General features: G+C 48.7%; 1 protein-coding gene across 1 annotated transcript in view; it reads right to left on the bottom strand.

Moving 5' to 3' along the window:
• TXNDC16 (thioredoxin domain containing 16) overlaps window positions 1-21,039 on the bottom strand; it is a 31,732-nt gene that overhangs the window by 5,194 nt on the left and 5,499 nt on the right. Inside the window, exons 7-15 of the mRNA XM_009071192.1 lie at window positions 19,058-19,211; window positions 17,737-17,903; window positions 17,347-17,407; window positions 15,707-15,848; window positions 14,871-15,017; window positions 14,311-14,370; window positions 7,662-7,830; window positions 7,073-7,209; window positions 2,779-2,863 (exon numbers count right to left, since the gene is read on the bottom strand). Of these exons, the coding sequence (XP_009069440.1) occupies window positions 2,779-2,863; window positions 7,073-7,209; window positions 7,662-7,830; window positions 14,311-14,370; window positions 14,871-15,017; window positions 15,707-15,848; window positions 17,347-17,407; window positions 17,737-17,903; window positions 19,058-19,211 (1,122 nt within the window). The remainder of the gene's footprint in view (window positions 1-2,778; window positions 2,864-7,072; window positions 7,210-7,661; window positions 7,831-14,310; window positions 14,371-14,870; window positions 15,018-15,706; window positions 15,849-17,346; window positions 17,408-17,736; window positions 17,904-19,057; window positions 19,212-21,039) is intronic.

Raw genomic sequence — 21,039 nt, 5'->3', positions numbered from 1 at the left:
AAAGAGCAACAGGAATCAGAGAATCACAGAATATCCTGAGTTGGAAGGGACCCACAAGGGTCATTGAAGTCCAACTCCTGACCATGGACTTCCCTGAGGCCTTCAAATGCTGGGAAACCACTGCTAAACTATTCTTGGATTTATCTGAGCCATTTCAGCTTTCTTAATGTATCTTTGCAATTCCAGTCCTGAGCTAAGCTTTCCTCTCCCTGTGAGGACTCCCAAGCTCTGCTACTCCAAGGAAGTTGAGTCTCACACCTCTGGGCTATGAGGAAGATGCTTAACTTTCCTCTCTGTTGCTTTGCAAACTAACTTGTATTTACCATTGATTAAGAGTGATAAACCCCCACAAAAATTTAAATTCATGGATTTTGAGCTTCTCAAACAGCTTTTAAAGAGATTCTCTGGCTTGGTCATGGCTCAGAGGAGGTGAGGACTCTTCTGCCTCTGTCTACATACATCAACTAGTTCAGCAGTGCCTGTGAGGGTGCTGAGGCACTGGCACAGGTTGCCCAGAAAAGCTGTGGCTGCTCAATCTTTGGGAGTGTTGGATGAGGCCTGGAGTAACCTGGGCTAGTAGAAGGTGTCCCTGCCCATGGCAGTGGGTGGAATGAGATGAGCTTTAAGATCCTTCCAAGCTAAACCATTCTGGGAATCTATTTCATGGTCCTATAAGGAAATTCCTCACACAATACAGGAAACCCAAGGAATTCCCAAGCTCTCCACCCTGCAATCAATCTTCATCTTCTTGGCACTGAGGGGTTGTATTGTTTGTTACAGCTCATATTTATCCAGCAGTGGCACTGGATGGTAATGTGAGCCTTGCATTTAAATCCAAACTATCTGCAAACAAGCTCTTGGCAGAACCTCTGCCATGGATGTGGAAATAAATAACAACTTCATTGAAAGCATTTCTCCCTCAATGCCTTTTCTCCCTTCATCAGTGACCAGCCCAGCAGGTACCTCCTGAGCAACAGTCTGCTAACAACATTCATAGTGTGTTGTGTAGCCTTTTTGCTCTGGAAAGAGAGGAATCAGCTTTCTGTGACTTGAGAGCCACAAGTACTTTCCTCCTTGAGAGCTGACCATAAGACTAGCTTTGCTTTTTCTGAGGAAGTGAAGTGAGTTTGACTCTTACATAAGGAATTTCTGTAAGTGTTTACTTTCTACTTACAGTTGAAATGTTGATCAGCTACAGTAGCTTCACCCACAAATCACAGCCCCAATCCAAATTTGGCAGGATGAGGATCAAGATAAACTGTACTAAATATTCCACAGGAACAGGAGGAGGTTTCAGGCTCCTGGAGCAGGAGCAGGGAGGTGTATCCTTGCCTGTGTCAGCACTGAGAGAAGACAGAGAGGCTTTTCCTACCAGGACCTTGGAAGATCACTCTGCTGTCCTTTGCTTTTATTTCTTCTATCCCGAGATCCTTAGGGGAGAGAAGTCTCAGCCTGGGGGGTTGTGATTTTGGGACCTGCCCAGTGGTCTCCGATGCAGGCTTGGCACTGCCTCACTTCCAAGATCCAACCATGGCTGGTTCCTGGAGCCTGGTTAATGCTCACGTCTCATCAGGGATGCACCACACCTCTAAGAAACTAATGGAAGTAATTCCTTGGTGCATTACCAAGGAATTGTTAAACCCACACCTGAAAAACAGGCCAAGGACCTTTTGGGACTTTTAACTCTGCCTTGATAGCTAATTCCTGAAGGAAATGAGATGCCAGGACAAGCTCAAGATTCCTCTGGGTGTATCTTGGAAGCACTTCTCACACTCTGATCCAAAGCACTTTGCCCCTTGCTGGAGTGTTAATGACACAGTTAAGTGCTCAGATCCCATTAGCTCCAATCTGGCTTAAAATTAGGGATGCAATTGAAGCTTATTCCATCAGGAGCTGGCCAGGAGAGCCTTGACTTCGCCTTTACCACATGTGCAAGAGGAAGGTTGCTCTGTTTTTCCAGCACTCTTCCTCCCAGTGTTCTGTCTGGAAATGGTGGTAACATCTTGCTCTTGCCAGGGGGAAGGATAAGGGAGGGAACATCTTTCAGGAATTAAAGATCCATGGAAAGATGTTGAACAGTTGGAGGTAGGTTGCTCCCCATCCTTGGCAGGTGCAAACATCTCCCAGACAGATGTGAGTGCCTACAGGGAAGCTGGATGAGACCAAAGCTCCAAGGCAGCTCCATGGCAAGACAGCATTAATTTCCAGGCTTCTAAAGGCTTTTCCAGCATCCAGACTCAATGGCCACTCCACTGCTAGCCCAGAGGGCCTGCAAGTAGTCACAAGCAGCCCCTTGGCAACTGGGGGAAGCAACCAGAGCAAGTGAAGGGACTGGAGGAAGAGGAAGGTCAGTGCCAATCCATCACTTCTTCCTGACAGAAAGAGTAGGGCAGAATTGGGTTTTTCTCCCTCGCACACTGATTGTATAATTTTTCCAGCCTGTTTTTTCCTTCATTAAAGTTTGCTCTTTTTTGTATGAGGAACCAAAGCAGGCCCACGGGGGATGGAGGACTGCAAATACCTGGAATGAATATGAACAGCAGGAAGTGACATGACTTCATGTCAACAGGCTGAAGGAGTTGCCCATGGACAAGCTGTGAATCAGTGGCAGAGACAAGGTGAGAATTTCCTTCGGATGAATCCTGACCAATCTTCCCAGAGGCCTACGTCACTCATAGCTGTCACTCAGCCTGGCCAGGGACACTCGCCCTACGCATTGCCTTACACTAAACACAAATCAGTTTGGATTCTTCCCAAAGGAAAAGAGAAACAACTTACAGAGCCATGGAGTCATCTTCCAAATACATCCCCATCCTTACATGGCCACTTAGGATGTTTCCTGCCTCTTCAAAAGCTTTCCTGGCTGGAAAAAAATAGGCAAAGATACAAGAATAAACAATAGAAAAAGAGGTGTGGAGACTCCTTCTGGAAACTCAGTTGCAGCCTGCACACATTACACCTCCCAGAGCAAGTTGTTGGGAATGAAACCAGGATTAGAGGCCCCTGAGAAATGGCTGAGGCTCACAGCCATGGGAAGAGGAGTTGGCAGTGACTGAAGGGATCAAAGGAATACTCCCATTATGAGAGCAGTGTTTGCTCTGCAGCCACCACCAGTGAGTTTCCAGGATCTGCAGGACTGATGGAAAATGAAATGTCCTTAAGGACTTCAAGTCCCTAAGTGTTCTTACAAACAAGAGACCAATTATAAGTCTTAAATAGAAATCTTCTAAATCCCAGTGACCTTTGGGAGATGATGGATGATGACTTTATGGAATAGTGCTAAGAGCCCAGAGATAAACCAACCTCTCCCCCAAGTGTCTTTTGGTTTTATCCACTTCTTCCAAGCAGGCAGAGGCTGTTACAGGATTCGGAAGGACCACTTGGGGCTCCCTTGATCCATCTCAGCTGAATCCATCTGAGAGCAGAGCCCCAAAATGAAGCTGAATCCAGAACTGGTTTATTCCCCTATAAAACAACCTCAGCTTTCATAGAATCCTGGACTGGTTTGGCTTGGAAAGCATCTTAAAGTTCATCTCATTCCAACCCTGTGCCACGGGCAGGGACACCTACCACTAGCCCAGGTTGCTCCAAGCCCTGTCCAGCCTGGCAGCTGGATCCATGGGAAAGTCAAGCTTTGTGGGAACATCTAAGCCACATTGAGTGAGCATGTGGAATGCAGTTAGGGATCAGAGATCTAAACAACTGCTCCAAAGGTGGGGTGAGAAGAGGATGGATTTCAATACCACTCCCAACCCCTCCTCCTTTGGATTTAGCAACTGAAAGCAACAGAAAAGGTTCTTCTGACCACAGGAAAGGAGAAATCTCACTCTGTGGCAAAGTAAGGCTTTTTCCTGAGGATTAAGGATGTATCTGTGATATAGTGTTGCTTTATGACCTAAGTAAGATCTCATACAGCTCCCAGTTAGTGTCCTCATACCATTCACCATCACAGCACCACAGCCCAAGCTCCTGGGACCAGTGACTCAGAGCTCAGGAGATGGGGTGGGCTTACAACTGGGCACTTTTTGGTTCTTTGACTCCTTTTTCAGCTACACTCCAAGCCATAGTTTCCATTGGTTCCCACAGGGACCATAAACTTTCATTTCCACTGTATTTCTTTTCAAATGGTACCTTTAATCCTTTAGGAGTGGCTCATTGAGGGTTCAGACATCATAGGATCCCAGAATGGTTTGGATTGGAAGGATCTTAAAGATCATCTCATTCCACCCCCTGCCATGGGCAGGGACACCTTCCACTAGACCAAGATGCTCCAAACCCCATCCAACCTGGCAGCCACAGCCCCTCTGGGCAACCTATGCCAGTGCCTCACCACCCTCACAGCCAATAATTCCTTCCCAATATCCCATCTAGCCCTGCCCTCTGGCAGTGGGAAGCCATTCTGTGTCCTGTCCCTCCATGCCCTTGTCCCAAGTCCATCTGCAGCTCTCTTGGAACCCCTTTAGGCACTGGAAGGGGCTCTAAGGTCTCCCCAGAGCCCTCTCTTCTCCAGGCTGAACACCCCCAGCTCTCCCAGCCTGGGTCCAGAGCAGAGCTGCTCTAGCCTTTGGAACACCTCCATGGCCTCCTCTGGACTTGCTCCAACAGGTCTGTGTCCTGTGTAGGAAACAACACACATGGAACAAAGCTGGTGACACAGCTTGGTTGCTTCATCTTGTGACAGACAAAAACCACCACTGGATAGTTTTGATGTTGGTTTCCAGCTCTTTGGTTGCTTATCAGTGTGGAAAGAAAGACATTTCATAGGATCAGCCCACAAGGATCACTGAGTCTCTCAGCTCTGTGCCAGAACCCCCCAAAGTCACACAGCTTCACTGCAGACAGGAAGTACTTCTAAGGAATCTATTTAAATATTTCCTAGGAAATCAGTCCCCTGGAGAGCACTGGTTTCATTCCCTGTGGGGCCTGGCCAAGCACTGCAGCACATTCCATGAGCTAGAATTCCAGATGTATTCCACAGCAGCTGCCATGAATTGCAGCTTCACTGGTCTTGAAACAAGGAACAAAGCTGCCAGATGAGGAAGGCTCTAAAGTCCCTAGAGTTCTGGCAGGAAGGATCTGAGCATCACTCCTTCTAGCAGAAGGAATTTCCAGCAGCACCTGTAGCATCTCTTGTGCCTTCCTCCTTTGGATTCCATGGATGCTGCCAAGCCCTGAGAGGCATCAGAACACTGCAGAACACAGGTGTAGTTTAGAACACTTGCCACACAGTTTAAGACATTCTTATTTCCAAGGATGATTCCAGTTCCTGCACAGCAAACAGATTTCTCTCCTAGAAGTTTCCAAGCTTCCAGAAAAACACTAATTCATTACCCTGGAATACCATTCACCTCTTTCTAATAAATATTCATTAGGAATTTTTCCAACAAGCATCTTTTAGCTCAGAGCTACCAAAGGCCTGATGCAAAGGGCTGGGAAAAGTCCAGGGACTTCTTTAGCTGGACATGTCACTGCTCTGTTTCAGTTAACTAGAAATGACAATGACATGAAGTATTGCTGGTTCAGGTCGGAGCAGGAATTCTTGCCCTAAGAAAATGATTGGAAGTTCCAGAGAAGTCTGAAGGTTGATAACAGGAGCAATGTGCTTTTCCTGACTGGTTTGGCTCCAGGCTTCTGCTCCCTCAGGTCGTTCTGCATGAGGCTCCAACACCCCCAGGTTAAGGGTGGGGAAGGCATCCAGAATTCTATCTCCTTTGGCATGTGTGGATGACTGGATTCTGTATTGCAGACAGAGTGTGCCTTGAGGGAAAAGGCTGCACAAAGAGCTCTCTGGAAACCTCCAAGGCTCTTGTTTGCACAGAAGGAAATCAACAACTTCTCCACAGAATCCCAGAATGGTTTGGGTTGGAAAGAACCTTAAAGATCATCCAGTTCCATCCCACTGCCATGGGCAGGGACACTTCCCACCAGCCCAGGTTGCTCCAAGCCCCATCCAACCTGGTCTGAACACTCCCAGGGATGGAGCAGTCACAGCTTCTCTGGGCAGGACTGAAGTTTTCGTGGGATCAGTCAGATTTTCTGCTTTATTTCCCAGATTAGACCCTCCAGAAGGCAGGAAAGTAGCTGTCAGCTGCCTCAGTGAGCACAGCCCATTTTCCAGTTAGTTCCAGACATTTCATTTAGTCCTTACCTCTGGTCACAAGTGGATTGATTCCCTGTGGACCTCCTCATGTGGGAAAGCAGCTTGGTTTGCATTAACCCAGAGTTTAGGGGCACAATGGAGCTTTAAAATGAAAAATAGTCTGAGAGTTTATCTTCAGCAAGATCAGAAAGTTCTCCTGGTTTTAAGGCAGTAATTCCCAGGGGAAGCTGGGAACTGAGTGACTGAGGGGTTGGAATGTCCCAGCTCTCCACTGTGAGGCACTGGCACAGGATGCCCAGAGAAGCTGTGGCTGCTCCATCCTTGGGAGTTTGCCAGGCCAGGTTGGACTGCACTTGGACCAAAGTGGGCTAGTGGAAGGTGTCCCTGCACATGGCAGGGGGGGTAGAATAGGGTGAGCTTTAAAATACCTTCCAATCCAAGCCACTCTGGCATTCTATATAGGAGTTGTTCACTTCTTTCCATGCAAACACAGAGTTACCCCCATTTCATCCCTTTTGATGCAGGAAATTTGTGTTTTACCTTATTGCTGCTCTAGTTTTAAAAGAAATAAGGTTTTAGATTGTGTATTGGTTGCAAGAGCTTGATTGGATTGATGGTGGAAAAGGATTTCCTTAAGACAGAATATGCTGTGATGTGTTGTACATGGACTACAGGAAGAGGCTGATGGATCTGGGCTAAGTCAGAGGCTAAGAGGGAATTTAATGCCAGGCTACAACTGTTTTGAAGGGATTTATGACGACAGAGCCAAACTCTCCACAGGAAGGGGCAGGAGACACAACAGGGAATTTGGACAACAGCCTGGAGTGACAGGACAAGGGGGAATAGCTTCTCACTGCCAGAGGGCAGGGTTAGATGGGACACTGGGAGGGTGGTGAGAAACTTCCAAGCACCTGGAATCAGCCCTCTCCCAGGAATGAAGTTGAGTGCTTAACCCACAAATCCCACACTAACCTTCACTCGTGGCTGTGCTAAACACTCCCAGAAGTGAAGTGTGGGTGTAGGGTGAGAGCTCAGAGGGGAACTCTCCTCTTAAATATCCTTCTGCTTCATCCATCGTGGCCAGCTTCAGTGGGCAGGAAACTCGGCTCCTGTGGAAAGGCAGAGTTTTGGGATGAAGAGACAAAGGGCAGTATCAATCCAACAATGCCCCAACCCAATGTGACCAACTATCATGCCTCACTGGAGACAAAAATGGAGCCATCTGGGTGGGAGGGAGGAAGGGAGGGAAGGAAGGAGGGAAGGGACGGGAAGGGGAAGGACATCCCTGAGCCAAACTGGTTGCTCTGAGATTCTTGGGATCCCCAGAAAAAATCAGAGACGGAATTCCCACAAACACTCAGGGACAGCAACAACCGAAGGATGTGCTGTCCAAGAACAGATGTTCTCTGACATGGGAAAACACAAGAAGTTATTAAGCTAATCTCCAAACCAGGTGTACCATCAGATCTGACATTCTTTTTCCCGAAAGAACTTCCACAACACAATGAAGTATCCCGAGCTGGATGGGGCAGCTGTGCCAGGGTGGGGACTCTGCACTTACAGCATGATGAAGCTGCTCATCTCCTCAGTCCCCCACATTCCATCATACAACACTGATTGCTTTCCCTCCTTGTAAATCCTGATGGTAGGAAACTGGGTGACATTCTCCTGGCTGCAAATTCCAGGCCAATCCCAGCAGTTCACCAGGGAGAACAAAACCCCAGGAGTTCCTAGAATGCAAAAGAAATAGTTATAAATAATACAAAGATCAATTAATGATAATAAAGTGGTTGGAAAAAGCTTTTTATTAGCTTCCTTGGATATTATCTCATATATTTGTATTAATGCTGCCAGAAATCCTTTTGGCTTTGGTATGTATCCCAAAGGGCTGGATCCTAGCAATTGGAGCCAGCCCAAGTGGGCTACCACTGACATGTTACTGGACCATTCCTGGAGCCAAATGCCACTTTGTGTGGGCAGGATCCCAAAATCCAGCCATGGATACACAATCCCTTTGAGTACAGCCCATCTCCCTCTTGAAATCCTTCATGGATATGCCTTACCCTTTTTGGGCACAATAAGAACTATTTCCAGTCTGTGAATATGTGGAATATCCCATCAGGTGTGGATTGATCCAAACAACAGAGCATGGAGAGAATAAACTCAGGGAAGTGAGAGGTTGTACTCTGGTAATTCCCAGAGACATTGAGGTCTGGTTGGTTACTCAAAGGGATACCACAAAACCCTGAAGTAACTCTCCAGGAGCATATAAGGAAAGGTACTGGAAATATCCTAGGAATGAGGCCAAGAGAAGAAACAACAGGCACTGACTGCCAGGAAAAAGGAAGATAAAGCTTGGCATGGAGAAGGATGAAGTGTTCAAGGCTTTTTCACGTATTAAGGTGCCCCATAGTGAAAAGTTCTACCTCAAGCACAAAGGAAATACACACAGAGCAGTCAAAGGGATGTATGGAAGACACATATAACACAGGCAGTCTCATAGCATTTCTGACTCCTATGTTCTCAGGAACACTGTTGGAGATGCTCTGTGCAGAGCCAGGATATGGACTTGATCCCTGTGGCTCCCTCCCAGCTCAGGATATTCAGTGATTCTATCCATGGTAGCTGCTCATCTCCAAGGCAATAGCAGACACCTGTATGACCCTAAGGAAAGGATCTCACAACTAAGGGAGAGGGAAAGGAAGAGCACTTGGGACTTCCAGAGCAGTCAGTCCAACTCTGGATCCTGGGAGAAGTCCTAATGAAGCTTTTTATGGGTCTCACCAAAGTGATAACCTCAAGGGACTGGTAAGCAGTGAAACAAAGGAAGGTTAGTTTCCTGCATGCTCTACAGGAGCCCAAGACTTCCGCAACTCCAGCATGTCCTACATCAAGGAATCATGGAGGCACAGAATAGTTTGGGTTGGAAAGGACCTTCAAGACCACCTTGTTCCAGCCCCTGGCATGGGCAGGGACACCTTCCACTAGCCCAGGTTGCTCCAAGCCCCATCCAACCTGGCCTGGAACACTTTCAGGGATCTTACCAGCCTTTCTTTCACCTTCAGGCTGGGTGAAGACCAGCACATGCTGCTGCCACAGCTCAGAAATCTTCATTCCTTACATTTATTTGAACAGGATTTAACAGCTAGATGGGAAAGGTGGGATGGAACCTAGAGACAGGCACAGACACAGAGGCAGAGCAAATCAAACCAGCCAAGTGTTCTTCTCTGCCTAGCCCTGGGTTTGACTGTGATCACTATTTCATCAACAGCCTGGCTGGAATAAAACACACCCAATCTGCAAATGATCCCAAGCTCAGAGGGGCATAAAGAAATGTGAAGGGCAAAGTGTAAGAATAGCAGCATTCCACGATGAGAAGGAGGATGCACAGATACCATCAGTGCTCCTGGAATGGGATGAACTCAACAGTGTCTGTACTGGGGGGAAAATGCTGCTCTTCTGTCCTGGTGAGAGCTCTGCAGAGCCCAGCAAATCAGGCGGAGAAGCATTTCTTTGGAAAGGCTTAAGCAATGAGAATCTGGAGGAGTTTGGACATGATACTGAGGAAAACCCCAAAGAACTTTGGACGAGAAATTAATTGCCAGGAAGAAACAATAAAATCTAACAATATGTAAAGTCTGGAGGTGACAGTGACATCACTGGGCAAGGATAACAAGCCATTGCCAGGTAGGGAGGGACAGCCAAATAGGAAAACAAGCTGACAACCAAGCAGAGCTGATAGCTGCACAACCTCTTGTTGCCCAGAGAGGCTGTGGATTCCTCATCCCTGGGAGTGTTCCAGGCCAGGATGGATGGGGCTTGGAGCAACCTAGGCTAGTGGAAAGTGTCCCTGCCCATGGCAGTGGGTGGAATGGGATGAGCTTTAATGTTCCTTCAACCCAAACCATTCCATGATTCTCGGAGTATTTTAGACAGAGAAGCTGTGGAAGGGTTTGATCACATGTTAGAACGTGGCTGCAAGGATGGGCAATACATCTCTCATGTTAAGGTGATGGCAGAGCTGACCTTAACATGAGTTCCTATCCCATATCCCTACGTCCTTGGCATCCCACTGGACCATCTTCTGCAACTCTCATTTCAGGCTCTGCTTTGCAGTTCACAGGAGGAGTTTGCTGCTGTTCTGCCTTGCATCAAACTCTTGGACAGAACAAGCAAGACGCAGCACAGAGCAAAGGCGCTGCAAATCCACCCAGGCAGGAGCTGTCAAACACTCCAGGAGAGTGGAAATGGTTTGTGTCATTCCTCACACTCTGAAAGAACATCTCCAATTAAAAGCCTGACCCTGGATTTACTTCACACCTCTGAGCCAGTGTAGCTGGTTCTCATCATCTCTTACCACATCTTGTGTCTTGCCCAACTCTGGGAATTAATGCCATGGAAACAGGGATTTGAGGCCTTGTTAAAATTGAGTTGTGAGGCTGCTCAAAGGTCCCTCAAATATGAATTTTAGTATCCAGATAGCACCTCAGGGGATTATCTACCATGTGGTCCAAAGGAGCCTCATCTGGACTGAGGAACACCTCATACAGCATGATCACAATCCCATCCCAACCCGCAGCACATTATGAATTGCCAAAGAGCAGCAGTTTCAGGAGTTGAGTAATTCAACCACAGGCTGTCCAGCCCTGTGCTTCACTGTTGAGCTAATGAATGATAAGGATGAAAGAGGAACGCAAATCCTGCTGTTCTGTGCTTGTAGGTGCTACTAAACCCAGCAACAGTGAGAACCTCTGTCCTAGGGGTCTTACGAAATCAGGCCAAGACAAACCATCAATGTTATAAGGAATGAGTATCAAGAATCCCTTGAACTTCTAATCCTTTGGAAGGCAGGACTGTCATGGCACTGGAATGTGCCCAGGGGAGGGAATGGAATTGGGGAAGGGGCTGGACCACAAGGAGCAGCTGAAGGAGCTGAGGGCACTCAGCCTGGAGAAAAGGAGGCTCAGGGGGACCTTATTGCTCTTTACAACTCTCTGGCAGGAGGCACAGCCAAGTGGGGTCAGGCTCTGCTCCCAGGGAACAAGGGACAAGACAAGAGGGAATGGCCTTAAGTTGCACAAGGGGAGGTTTAGGTTGGCTATTAGGGAAAATTCCTTCATGGAAAGGGTTGTCCAGCCCTGGCACAGCTGCCCAGGGCAGCAGTGGAGTCATCATCCCTGGAAGGATCTAAAAGCCACGTGGATGTGGCACTTGGGAACATGGTTAGTGGTGGCCTTGGCAGTGCCGGGGGAGTGGTTGGACTCGATGACCTTAGAGGGGTTTTCCAACCTAAAGATTCTGTGATATTAGGTACAGCTCACCTGAAGAGCTGATCCAAAGGCTACAGCATGAAAGAGAAATTATGTATGCAGTGCTGCACTTCCAGAGGAAGAATCTGGTATGCAATGGGAAACAACCACCCAGATAGCATCACACAAGGAACTAAATCCTCACCTCAGATTTAGGCTCTGTGAATATACATTGCTAAATCACACTGGTGATTTTCATGCCTTTGAGCTACATCTTTGCCCCATCCTTGGAAGTCATTAGTCAAGGAGACTAGCAAAGTGGCAGGTTAATGGTTGGGCTTGACGATCTTTGAGGTCTTCTCCAACCCTGATGATTTACAATTCTAAGGAGACTTGACAAGCACAGAGGAGGGAAGCAGAAATGGTTTTCATCACAATATATTGCTCTTCTTAGGTATGGGTTTCCTTTTTTCTTTGCAAAAATCAAGCCAATCCCATACCTAAGAAATGCTCAGCACTGTCTCACCTTCACATCCTCTTCTCCTGGCCCAGGGGTGCTGCTCCCAAAACCTTATCCCTTGCCACAGCAAACCAGAGCTGCAGCACTCAGCCCCAGTGGCACTGGGAATGGCACATTCTTGTTCCAAGAGCAGGAACCACTGCTCAGTTCAGCAAGACAAAGCTGCTCCTCTTGCTGCTTGCTAAACTGGATCTCTTCACAAACAAAAAACGCTTGGGAGCTGTAAACTTCCTTTTGTGCTGATCTGCTGAACATCTGCTCTGGAATGATTCACAGGGTCATTCCAGCCTCCAACCACCCCCATTGCCGTACACTTGATGGCATGTGGCCTATCCTCAGTGCCATTGTGCACAAAGAATTGGCATCAAAAGCAGGACCTGGTTCAGCACCTCAAAGTGTGCTTCAGGCACAGGTGATTCATGCCTCAGACAGCTGGTACTGGCTTCCCAGACCTTGGGAAGAAAGCTCCACCCTGGAGAGCAGACAGGAATACCAGTGCTTCTGGGGAACTGGGAGATTGTCCCAAGCCATAGCCCATGTTTCAGTCTCAGTCCTGCAGAGCTCAAGACCTTCCTGATCCAGGTTCCTGCCATCACTGAGAGCCCAAGGAGCAGCATCCTTTGACAACTTCCAGCTCCCCTGGAAGCTGGTCCTGCCAGTTCCTTGAGGCTCCCTCAGCAGCAGAGACAAAGGATCCTCACAGATCGACTAACACAGCTGGTCTCTGTCCACTCCAAGACTGTGGCAGAGAAAGCAGCCTGGAGTCATACCATAGGTCACATCTGCCCTGGTGGGACCTCACTGAGCACAGAGGAAAGTCCCTGACCCCATTCAGGTCTAAATCTGTGGCTGCTTCCATGTACTGAGATTGTTATCAATTGATTCAAAACATACATGGTGAAATCCTGGCTGAGCAGAATCCATCACATTTTGGCCACTGGCTCAGGAAGAGGCAGGATTTGACCCATGGACTCTCCATGTTGCTCCCCTAGCTGGTCTGGCTGCTGAGGGGGGGAGCTAAAAGAAACCCCACACCATCACCAACCATAACATCTCTAACAACTACAACTCCTCCTGACCTTTTCTATTTATTCCTGGAATTTCAGTCCAGATCAAGGCTGCTGGTGACTTTCCCATCATGCAATCTCTGAATGCAGAACTGCTTTCATTCAAATCACAGCACTGGCTGCAGCATTCCCAGGAGGGTTTCCTGGAAGTAACTCCCACTGCATCTGCTTTCTAGAAAGCTGGCTGGGTCCTCTGCAGGCTCCAGACATGTCCCCATTGCTGAAAGGTGTCCAGTCTCAGGGGAGAGCCAGCACCAGGAGAAAATGAGCCTTCACGGAAAAGGAAAACCAGGAGGAGGCACCAGCCACCTCCAGAGGTGCCAGAGCAGGTCTCACCCAGATCCATGTGACTTCCCCATTGGGTTGCTGGGGATGAAGCCACCTCAGTGTCTCCAACAGCCAAAGGGAGAAAGAGGCAGCTCTGGAAGAGATTCAGCCCATAATGGATGTGCAGAAGAATCCACCTCTCTCTACTATCCACCAATAGGGATGGGACTGGAGACCCTAATGGAGCTGAACGGGGGCTTACACTGCTCAGGAACTGCTCAGACCCCCTTGAAGGATCATTCCCTCCTGTCTTTGCTGCCAGCAGGATCACTCTTCCCTGCCTTTGTCTTTAAGTGCTGCTGATTCTTCACCATTAGGTGTAATTTATGGAGTTCTGTGGCCACCTGTGAGAATTCCCATGGAATGAAGCCAGTCTGCAGGCCCTGGAGGCACCAGCACTGTAAATGCTCCCTCTGACACCATCCTGCCCAGTGGATCTGGGCCTGCCCACACCTGTCTGTCCTGCTTTCCACCTAAGCCAGGGCCAATTGCTGCTCCTTTCCAGATCAAGTACTTCCAAGGACAAGAGAGCTGCAGGGACACCCTCCACTGGACCAGTTTTTTCCAAGCTCCATTCAGCCTGGCCTTGAATGTTTCCAGGGATGAGGCATCTAGAATAATAGAATTATTTAGGCTGGAAAAGCCCTCTAAGACCATCAAGTCCAATTGTTCCAAAGCCACCACTAACCATGTCCCCAAGTGCCACACATCCACACGGCTTTTAAATCCCTCCGGGGATGGTGACTGCATCACTGCCCTGGGCAGCCTGAGCCAATGCCTGACCACCCTTTCCACGATGAAATTTTCCCTAATATCTGACCTAAACCTTCCCTGACAAAACTTGAGGCCATTTCACCTCATCCTCTCACTTGTTCCCTGGGAGAAGAGACTGAAAAGATCCCTAAATAAGAAACAAAGGACCCTTCCTAAGCATCCTGGTGTGGATATGCCTTCCTTAGGAGTGTGAGGGGAAAACATGAGTGTATTCCTGATGAGAGAGTGAGATACCATCAATATCCTACATCCCTCAGCCCTGTGGCACCTTACCTTTCAGCCGATCAGCCACCTCAGTGTAAGACCTCAGCACTGCCAGGGACACAGCTTCCCCTGAAACACAGGAGACACAGCCCTGAGGGACACACAGGTGACAACCAGGCTCACCTTGCTCTCTGACAATGCCACATTATGCTTCGCTGCACCCTAAGGTGTTTCAAGCTCTGAAAGACTTGAAATGAATAAGGAAAATTGAACTTTATGCTTCTGGAATGATGGACTCTGCTTTGTTAGGCTTCAGCAGGCAGCACCCAGGTTGTCTAGGCTATCCCATGAGCCCATGCGGCCATGACTTTCCCTCTTATCCTACATTTTTCCTATAAAATGCAGGTTAAACCCCTATGAACATTGATATCTCCTATCCTGGAGGACACTATGTTCCTGGAGGACTATGTTCTCAGCCAATGAGAAGAACTGATTTAATCTGATTGCTGAGACCCATAGAGGAGGGTGAGGCACTTATTTATAGTCTCAACTTGTCTCCAGCATCACGGAAACCACGGAGAGCATCCCAAGGTTAGAGAAGGGACAGCCAGGCCATGCGTCATACTCACAGCTGGCATAAAACAGCACCACTGTCCGAGCAGCACTCGAGAGGGAGGAGTGGAAGTTCTCCTCTGTCAGGACAAGGATCTGCTCCAGTGGCAGCTCTCTCTTCTTGTCCCTGGAAACTGCTTCCACCACTTGGTCATCCTGGATGTCTGCAAGGGATCCAGAGTGATGCATGAACACAGGTGTGCACAGGGCTGCAGAACTGCAGTGCCCTGGGCCACCCCAGCAGTATGATATGTAAGCCAGAACCTCTCAACAGAGACAAGGGGGGAAGCAACTGCTTCCCCCAAACCCACCAAAATGCACTTCTCCCACTTCACTTCTCCCCTTGGATTTGGACATGTTGGCTCTCTAGGATCCTGCACACCCAATTTTGTACGGAGAACAACTGCCTTCTCAATCCTGCATTGCAGGGACAGTGCTTTCCTCCTGGGGAACTGCTCCTACAAAAACATGTCTCAAAGCTTTCCAAAAGGATTGATAATTCTGAGGTTCTTCAGATGCTTGAAGAGGAGACAGACTGGGTGCACTTTAAACCCTGCATGCCTCTGGAGCTGAGTGAATCCTAGCAGAAGCACCTCTGTCCTTCATGCAGCACTTGTGTGACTGTTCCTCTAACAGCTCATTGGTGTCCCTGGTGTTTCCCCTAAAAATGATACCTGTCCATCTGGAACTTCAGTGACCTACAGAGAAGGAAAGAGCCACTTTGAGGCCACCAGGATGTTACTATGATAGTTTGCAAGTGTTCTCTAAAGCTTTTACACCTGTAAGTCTCTGGCAGATGTTGATTGCATGTCCTATCTGATGACAATCAGATTTTCACTGCTTAATTGCACACCTTGATTGTTATTCTCCTTTTCAGCCTCATCTTCCTCCTCCTCCTCCTCTTCCTCCTGGATTTGCTTGACCTTGTTCTTATCTTCCACCAGGGTTATAACTTCATCGGTGTCTTCCAAGACCAGGTATTGGATTGGCATTCCCTAAGGAAAACAGAGTAAATCAGTGGGAGCAAAACATCACCCTCTGCCTATTCCCTCTGCAAACTAAACTCAAGACTGATGTAACTCCAACACCCAACTCCTTATTTTGGGGATATGTCAGCAGATCCCTAAAGCTTCCTAACAAGGGAATGCCTAGGTTGTGTTTCTTTAGCCCAATTTCACTGTCCATGTGTTTTCCTCACTTCAGGCTGATGTTTCCTTGTGAGGAATGTGGCTATGTGGGATTCTGTGGTGAAAGTGACCACCAGCTCCACTGCCCAACAACTTAACATGGATCCACCACTGCAGGAAAAATCCCAGTGGCCAAGCAGGGAAGGAGGGCAGGGAGGTACAGGGCTCACTTGGCTGTCAGGCTGGGTTCAAGCAGCCCATCACAGACTGGGAAATGGCATAAACTATCCTTTATCTCACAGAGCTCAGCCAGGAAGAGCATTCCCAAGTGTTCAGGGGCTGCCAACCCCTGGAAAGGAAAGAGCAAAATGCATTTCTCAGAAACCAAACCTTGTTGGCTTAAAACCAGTTCTGGCACTGACTCAGACAAATGCACTTGAGAGCAAATGGGAATCTTACCATGGACTGAGAGAAATAAAAGTGCTGGTACCTCCCTTGGGCTCCCAGAGGAGCAACACAACATGCACATCTTTCACCAGGGCATGGAAACCCCTCAGGGGATGCTCAGGTCTCATCCTGTATCTCTGTACTCCCAAGAGTGACAGTTCAGGCAATGTGGGGCAACATGTGCTCCCTGGCATGTGTCACCACCAAATTCCATCTTCCCTCACAAGCTGGGTCAGGTCCCTCCAGAGTTTAGCTCATCTGGATCAACCTCATTTAATTCACACCCTACCCTTTCCCAAATCACTGCCAGAGGCATTTGGTTACATCCGCTCAGCACAGACCTTTGGTTGTTTGCTCTTAGTCTCACACTCATTCCCTCTCCTGCCTTTTGATGCCTCTCTTAAGAGGGAAAAAGGGCTTTGAAAAGTCCATATCTCTGGGGAATTTGCACTCGGATATAGATCACAACCTTGTGTTGCCTTAAGGTGTAAAGGAGATGTCACTCCATGTTTTGAACCTAAAATAAACTCAGTATTTTATCCCTACCAGCAGGCACAATCACTCCACAGCACTCAGCTTGGGCAATTCCGAAGCACAGATTCATCATGGAATGGTTTGAGTTAGAAGGACCTTAAAGCTCATCTCATTCCACCCCCTGCCATGGGCAGGAACACCTCCCACCAGAGCAGGCTGCTCCAGGTCCCATGCAAGCTGGTCTGCAACACTTCCAGGGATGGGGCAGCCACAACTTCTCTGGAAAATCTATTGCACACACATGTGCATCTGGGGAAATATACTTCCTCTTGAGCCTCAGGGAATGCTGTCAAATAACAACAGACCTAAGCAACACCCCAACACCTCTCAAGAGCCTCATGCCTAGGTAGGAAGAGTTGTGCAAAGAAGGAATCCAACATCTAACCTCATCTGGTGTCTTCAGAGCGACGTTTGATCGGTGCAGAACGTTCAGATCCACGAGGTCCCTTCCAAAACACAAAGTGAACACCAGTGTGACATGCAAAGTCACCTCCTCCTCTTTCTGTCCTCAATTCGAGGGCAAAATGCAAGTGTTCTATCACTGCTAAGTTTCCTTTTCAAAACCTCTCCTAGTCTGACTGTTTTTCCACTTCTAAGCCAGCAACACTTCCCAACTAATCTGATTCTGGGCAAGTCCTTAAGTGTGACACTCTCTCCCAGGATATAGCCTGGTTTGACTGCTTCATCCAGATGTGAGTAAGTCCATGGACTGTCATCCTGAGCTTGGAAACAGCACAAAAAGCAAGGAGAACCCCAAAACACCTGAGAGAAATACCTGGCTAAAAGGGCAACTCCTGCTTTCCCCAAGAGCTTCCAGGCCACAAACTCTGCTGTCCTCCTGTCAGCCTCATAGGTCTCTTTCTGGCTCAGGATGAACACAAGGGGTAGCCCAAGCTGTAAGTGAACAGTGGAGACCTTCTCTGGGTCCTCAGCAACCTCTGTCTGGAGAACACACATGGTTATACTGTAGCACATCTCCACAAATTGGAGGGACTTCAGCAATTCTGCATAGCCCAAGCCACAGAAATGAGGAGATCCTCAAGAAAAAGCCTCCAAGCCCAATTCTAAAACATTCATTGAAGCAGAACCCACACAACCCCAGTTAAACTGTCCCAACATGTCATGACCTTCCCTGTTAAAGACTTGGGCTTTGTTATGTATTTTCTTTGTGGCTTAGTAACTCCAGATGTCAAACCTTCATCCAGTTTTATTTACCTGACATCCATCTCCTGGGGCAGCTTGAAAATAGCAGCCACAACATGCCAGAGCTGGTATCCTTCCCTTCCTGCTTGAACATGCTGCTTCATGACAGCATGGAGCTGCTTGAAGTGCCTTCCCTCATGGACCTAACCCAGGAGGTTTGCTGAAGGATGCACTTCCCGACTAAACCACTCATTCTTTCGGCTGGGCAGAGAGGACACCAGTGGGAACTGGAGGCCTGAAGTTAACTGCCACGTGAGAGGAGGAAATAGGAGGGAATGTCCTGTCGCTTATGCTCACCAAGGCATAAAGGACTGATATCAAATTCCACAGAGTGCTGAGCCTCCTGCAGGGTGTGGCTGAGGACTTCGGGTTTGTTTAGTATGGAGAAAAGGGGGCTGAGGGATGACCCCATTGCTCTCCACAGCTTCCTGAGGGGATGTGGATCTCTTTTTGCTGGTATCTAGGGATAAGATGCATGGGAATGGTTCCAAGCTGCATCAGGGGAGGTTTAGACAGGACATTAGGAAGCATTTCTTTACCAAGAGGGTGGTCAGACACTGAAATAAGCTTCATATGGAGGTGGTTGATGTGCCAAGCCTGGCACTATTTAAGAGGCACTTGGAAAATGCCCTCAATAATGCACTTTAAGTTTTGGCCAGCTCTGGACTGATCCAGTTGGACTAGATGATGTCTCTGCCTTGCCTGGAGCCAGCCTGGGAGCTTTGCCATTAACTTCATGGGGAAAGAGAAGATTCTGACACTCAGTCTTGCCCTCTGCTCACACCTCCCTCATTCTCACCCCCACGCCAGCTGCCTTCACACCCTGCACACAGCTGCCTTCACACCCTGCCCTCACACCCACAGCCCAAGTGGCTCCTCTTTCCCAGTCATACCACCAAAGGAGCTCCCATGAGCTTGAGGTGCCTGTGGATGTTGAGCAGTGTCAGAGGTTGTCCCAAGGGTGTTCTCCTGCAGGGCTGTGCTGGGTCTGTGGCCTTCTGGCAGTGGCAGAACAACAGCCATGCAGATGACACATCAGGGTCATCACTGCTGTGAGAGACAAAACAAAACCCACACTGAACAGGTGTGAAAAGGCCTCACAGAATGAGGTTTGCTGACAGGTTTTACAGGGCAGATCTTCAAGATCAGGGTTTGGCAGACTTGTGGAACAGGCTGGGAGAGCTGAGGGTGTTCAGCCTGGAGAAGAGAAGGCTCCAGAGAGACCTGAGAGTCCCTTCCAGAGCTTAAAGCTGTGAGAGACAAAACAAAACCCACACTGAACAGGTGTGAAAAGGCCTCACAGAATGAGGTTTGCTGACAGGTTTTACAGGGCAGATCTTCAAGATCAGGGTTTGGCAGACTTGTGGAACAGGCTGGGAGAGCTGAGGGTGTTCAGCCTGGAGAAGAGAAGGCTCCAGAGAGACCTGAGAGTCCCTTCCAGAGCTTAAAGGGTCTCCAGCTGGAAAGGAAAGGGACTTGGGACAAGGGCCTGGAGGGACAGGACAAGGGGTAATGGCCTTAAACTGAAGGAAGGCAAGTTTAGATTAGATATTGGGAAGAAATTCCTGGCAGTGAGGGTGATGAGGCACTGGCACAGGGTGCCCAGGAAACGGTGGCTGCTCCATCCCTGGGAGTGTTCCAGGCCAAGTGGATGGAGCTTAGAGCAACCTGGGCTAGTGGTCCTGTAAGGACCCTGTTAAAGAGGACTGGAACAAGATGATCTTTCAGGTTCCTTCCAATCCAAACCATTCTGGGATGCTCTGATTACTGACAGGTAAAATTGTGTCCAGGTATCTTTTGGAATTGACCTGAATCTACCCTTGGCTCACCTGCTGTAAATGATCCCAACCCCAGAAGAGTTGGCCCAGCTTGAGAAGGACACAAATGAAGCTTGTCGAAGTGGGACCAGCCATGCACAGCAGTGGAGACCTTGGCAGGAGGAGGAGAGTTGAATTCTACCGCTTTGGTCATGTCTTTAACGTCCCTGATGTTATCTTAGAGGCTCATGAGGATTGTTCCACCTTTTGCACAGCATTGGCTTTGGCTGTGCCAAAGGAAGCAGTGAAACTGAGTTCCCTGGATGGTTCTCTGGTTAGCTGCTCCTGCTCTGCCACCTTACTGGTGTTGGCCTGTGGGTTAATTTTGGGAAGTCTTGTTCCTTTTCCCATGCATCCATTCCCATCCCTAAAACAGAGATCACCCTCTTTGTAAAGGGATTTGAGATGTCTCTTTGGGAGAGCAGAGTGCACCACTGAGACCTCAAAGCCTCCCCCAGGAGGTGGCTGCTGCTGGCCTCGCTGCCCTGGGGAAAATTAAGCCAATTCCTGTCAAATGACATCTGTGCCATCTAGTGGCAGCCACAGCGCCTGTCCCTGGCGTCCCGGATGGCAGCCCCGGGAAGGACCACTCTGGTGCCTCTCCTGGTGTCACCTTTGAGAGCAGTGAATCGATATAGAATCGTTTAGGTTGGAAAAGTCCTCTGAGACCACCGAGTCCAACTGTTCTCTCAGCACTGCCAAGGCCACCACTAACCATGGCCTCAAGCGCCACATTCACATGGCTGTTAAATCCCTCCAGGGACAGTGACCCCACCACTGCTCTGGGCAGCTGTGCCAGGGCTGGATTACTCTTTCCAGGAAGAAATTTTTCCCTAATATCCAATCTAAACCTCTCCTGGCACAACTTGAGGCCATTCCCTCTTGTCCTGTCCCTTGTTCCCTGGGAGCAGAGCCTGACCTCACCTGGCTGCACCGCCTGGCAGGGAGCTGGAGAGAGTGAGAAGGTCCTCCCGAGGCTCCTTTTCTCCAGGTTGAGTCCCCACAGCTCCCTCAGCTGCTCCTGCTGCTCCAGACCCTTCCTCAGCTCCATTCTCTTT

Source organism: Acanthisitta chloris, unplaced genomic scaffold, assembly GCF_000695815.1.
Source record: "Acanthisitta chloris isolate BGI_N310 unplaced genomic scaffold, ASM69581v1 scaffold5560, whole genome shotgun sequence".
In the NCBI taxonomy this organism is placed as follows: Eukaryota; Metazoa; Chordata; class Aves; order Passeriformes; family Acanthisittidae; genus Acanthisitta; species Acanthisitta chloris.
Note: the sequence above shows the minus strand (reverse complement) of the source record. Positions and strands in the feature narration are given on the sequence as shown.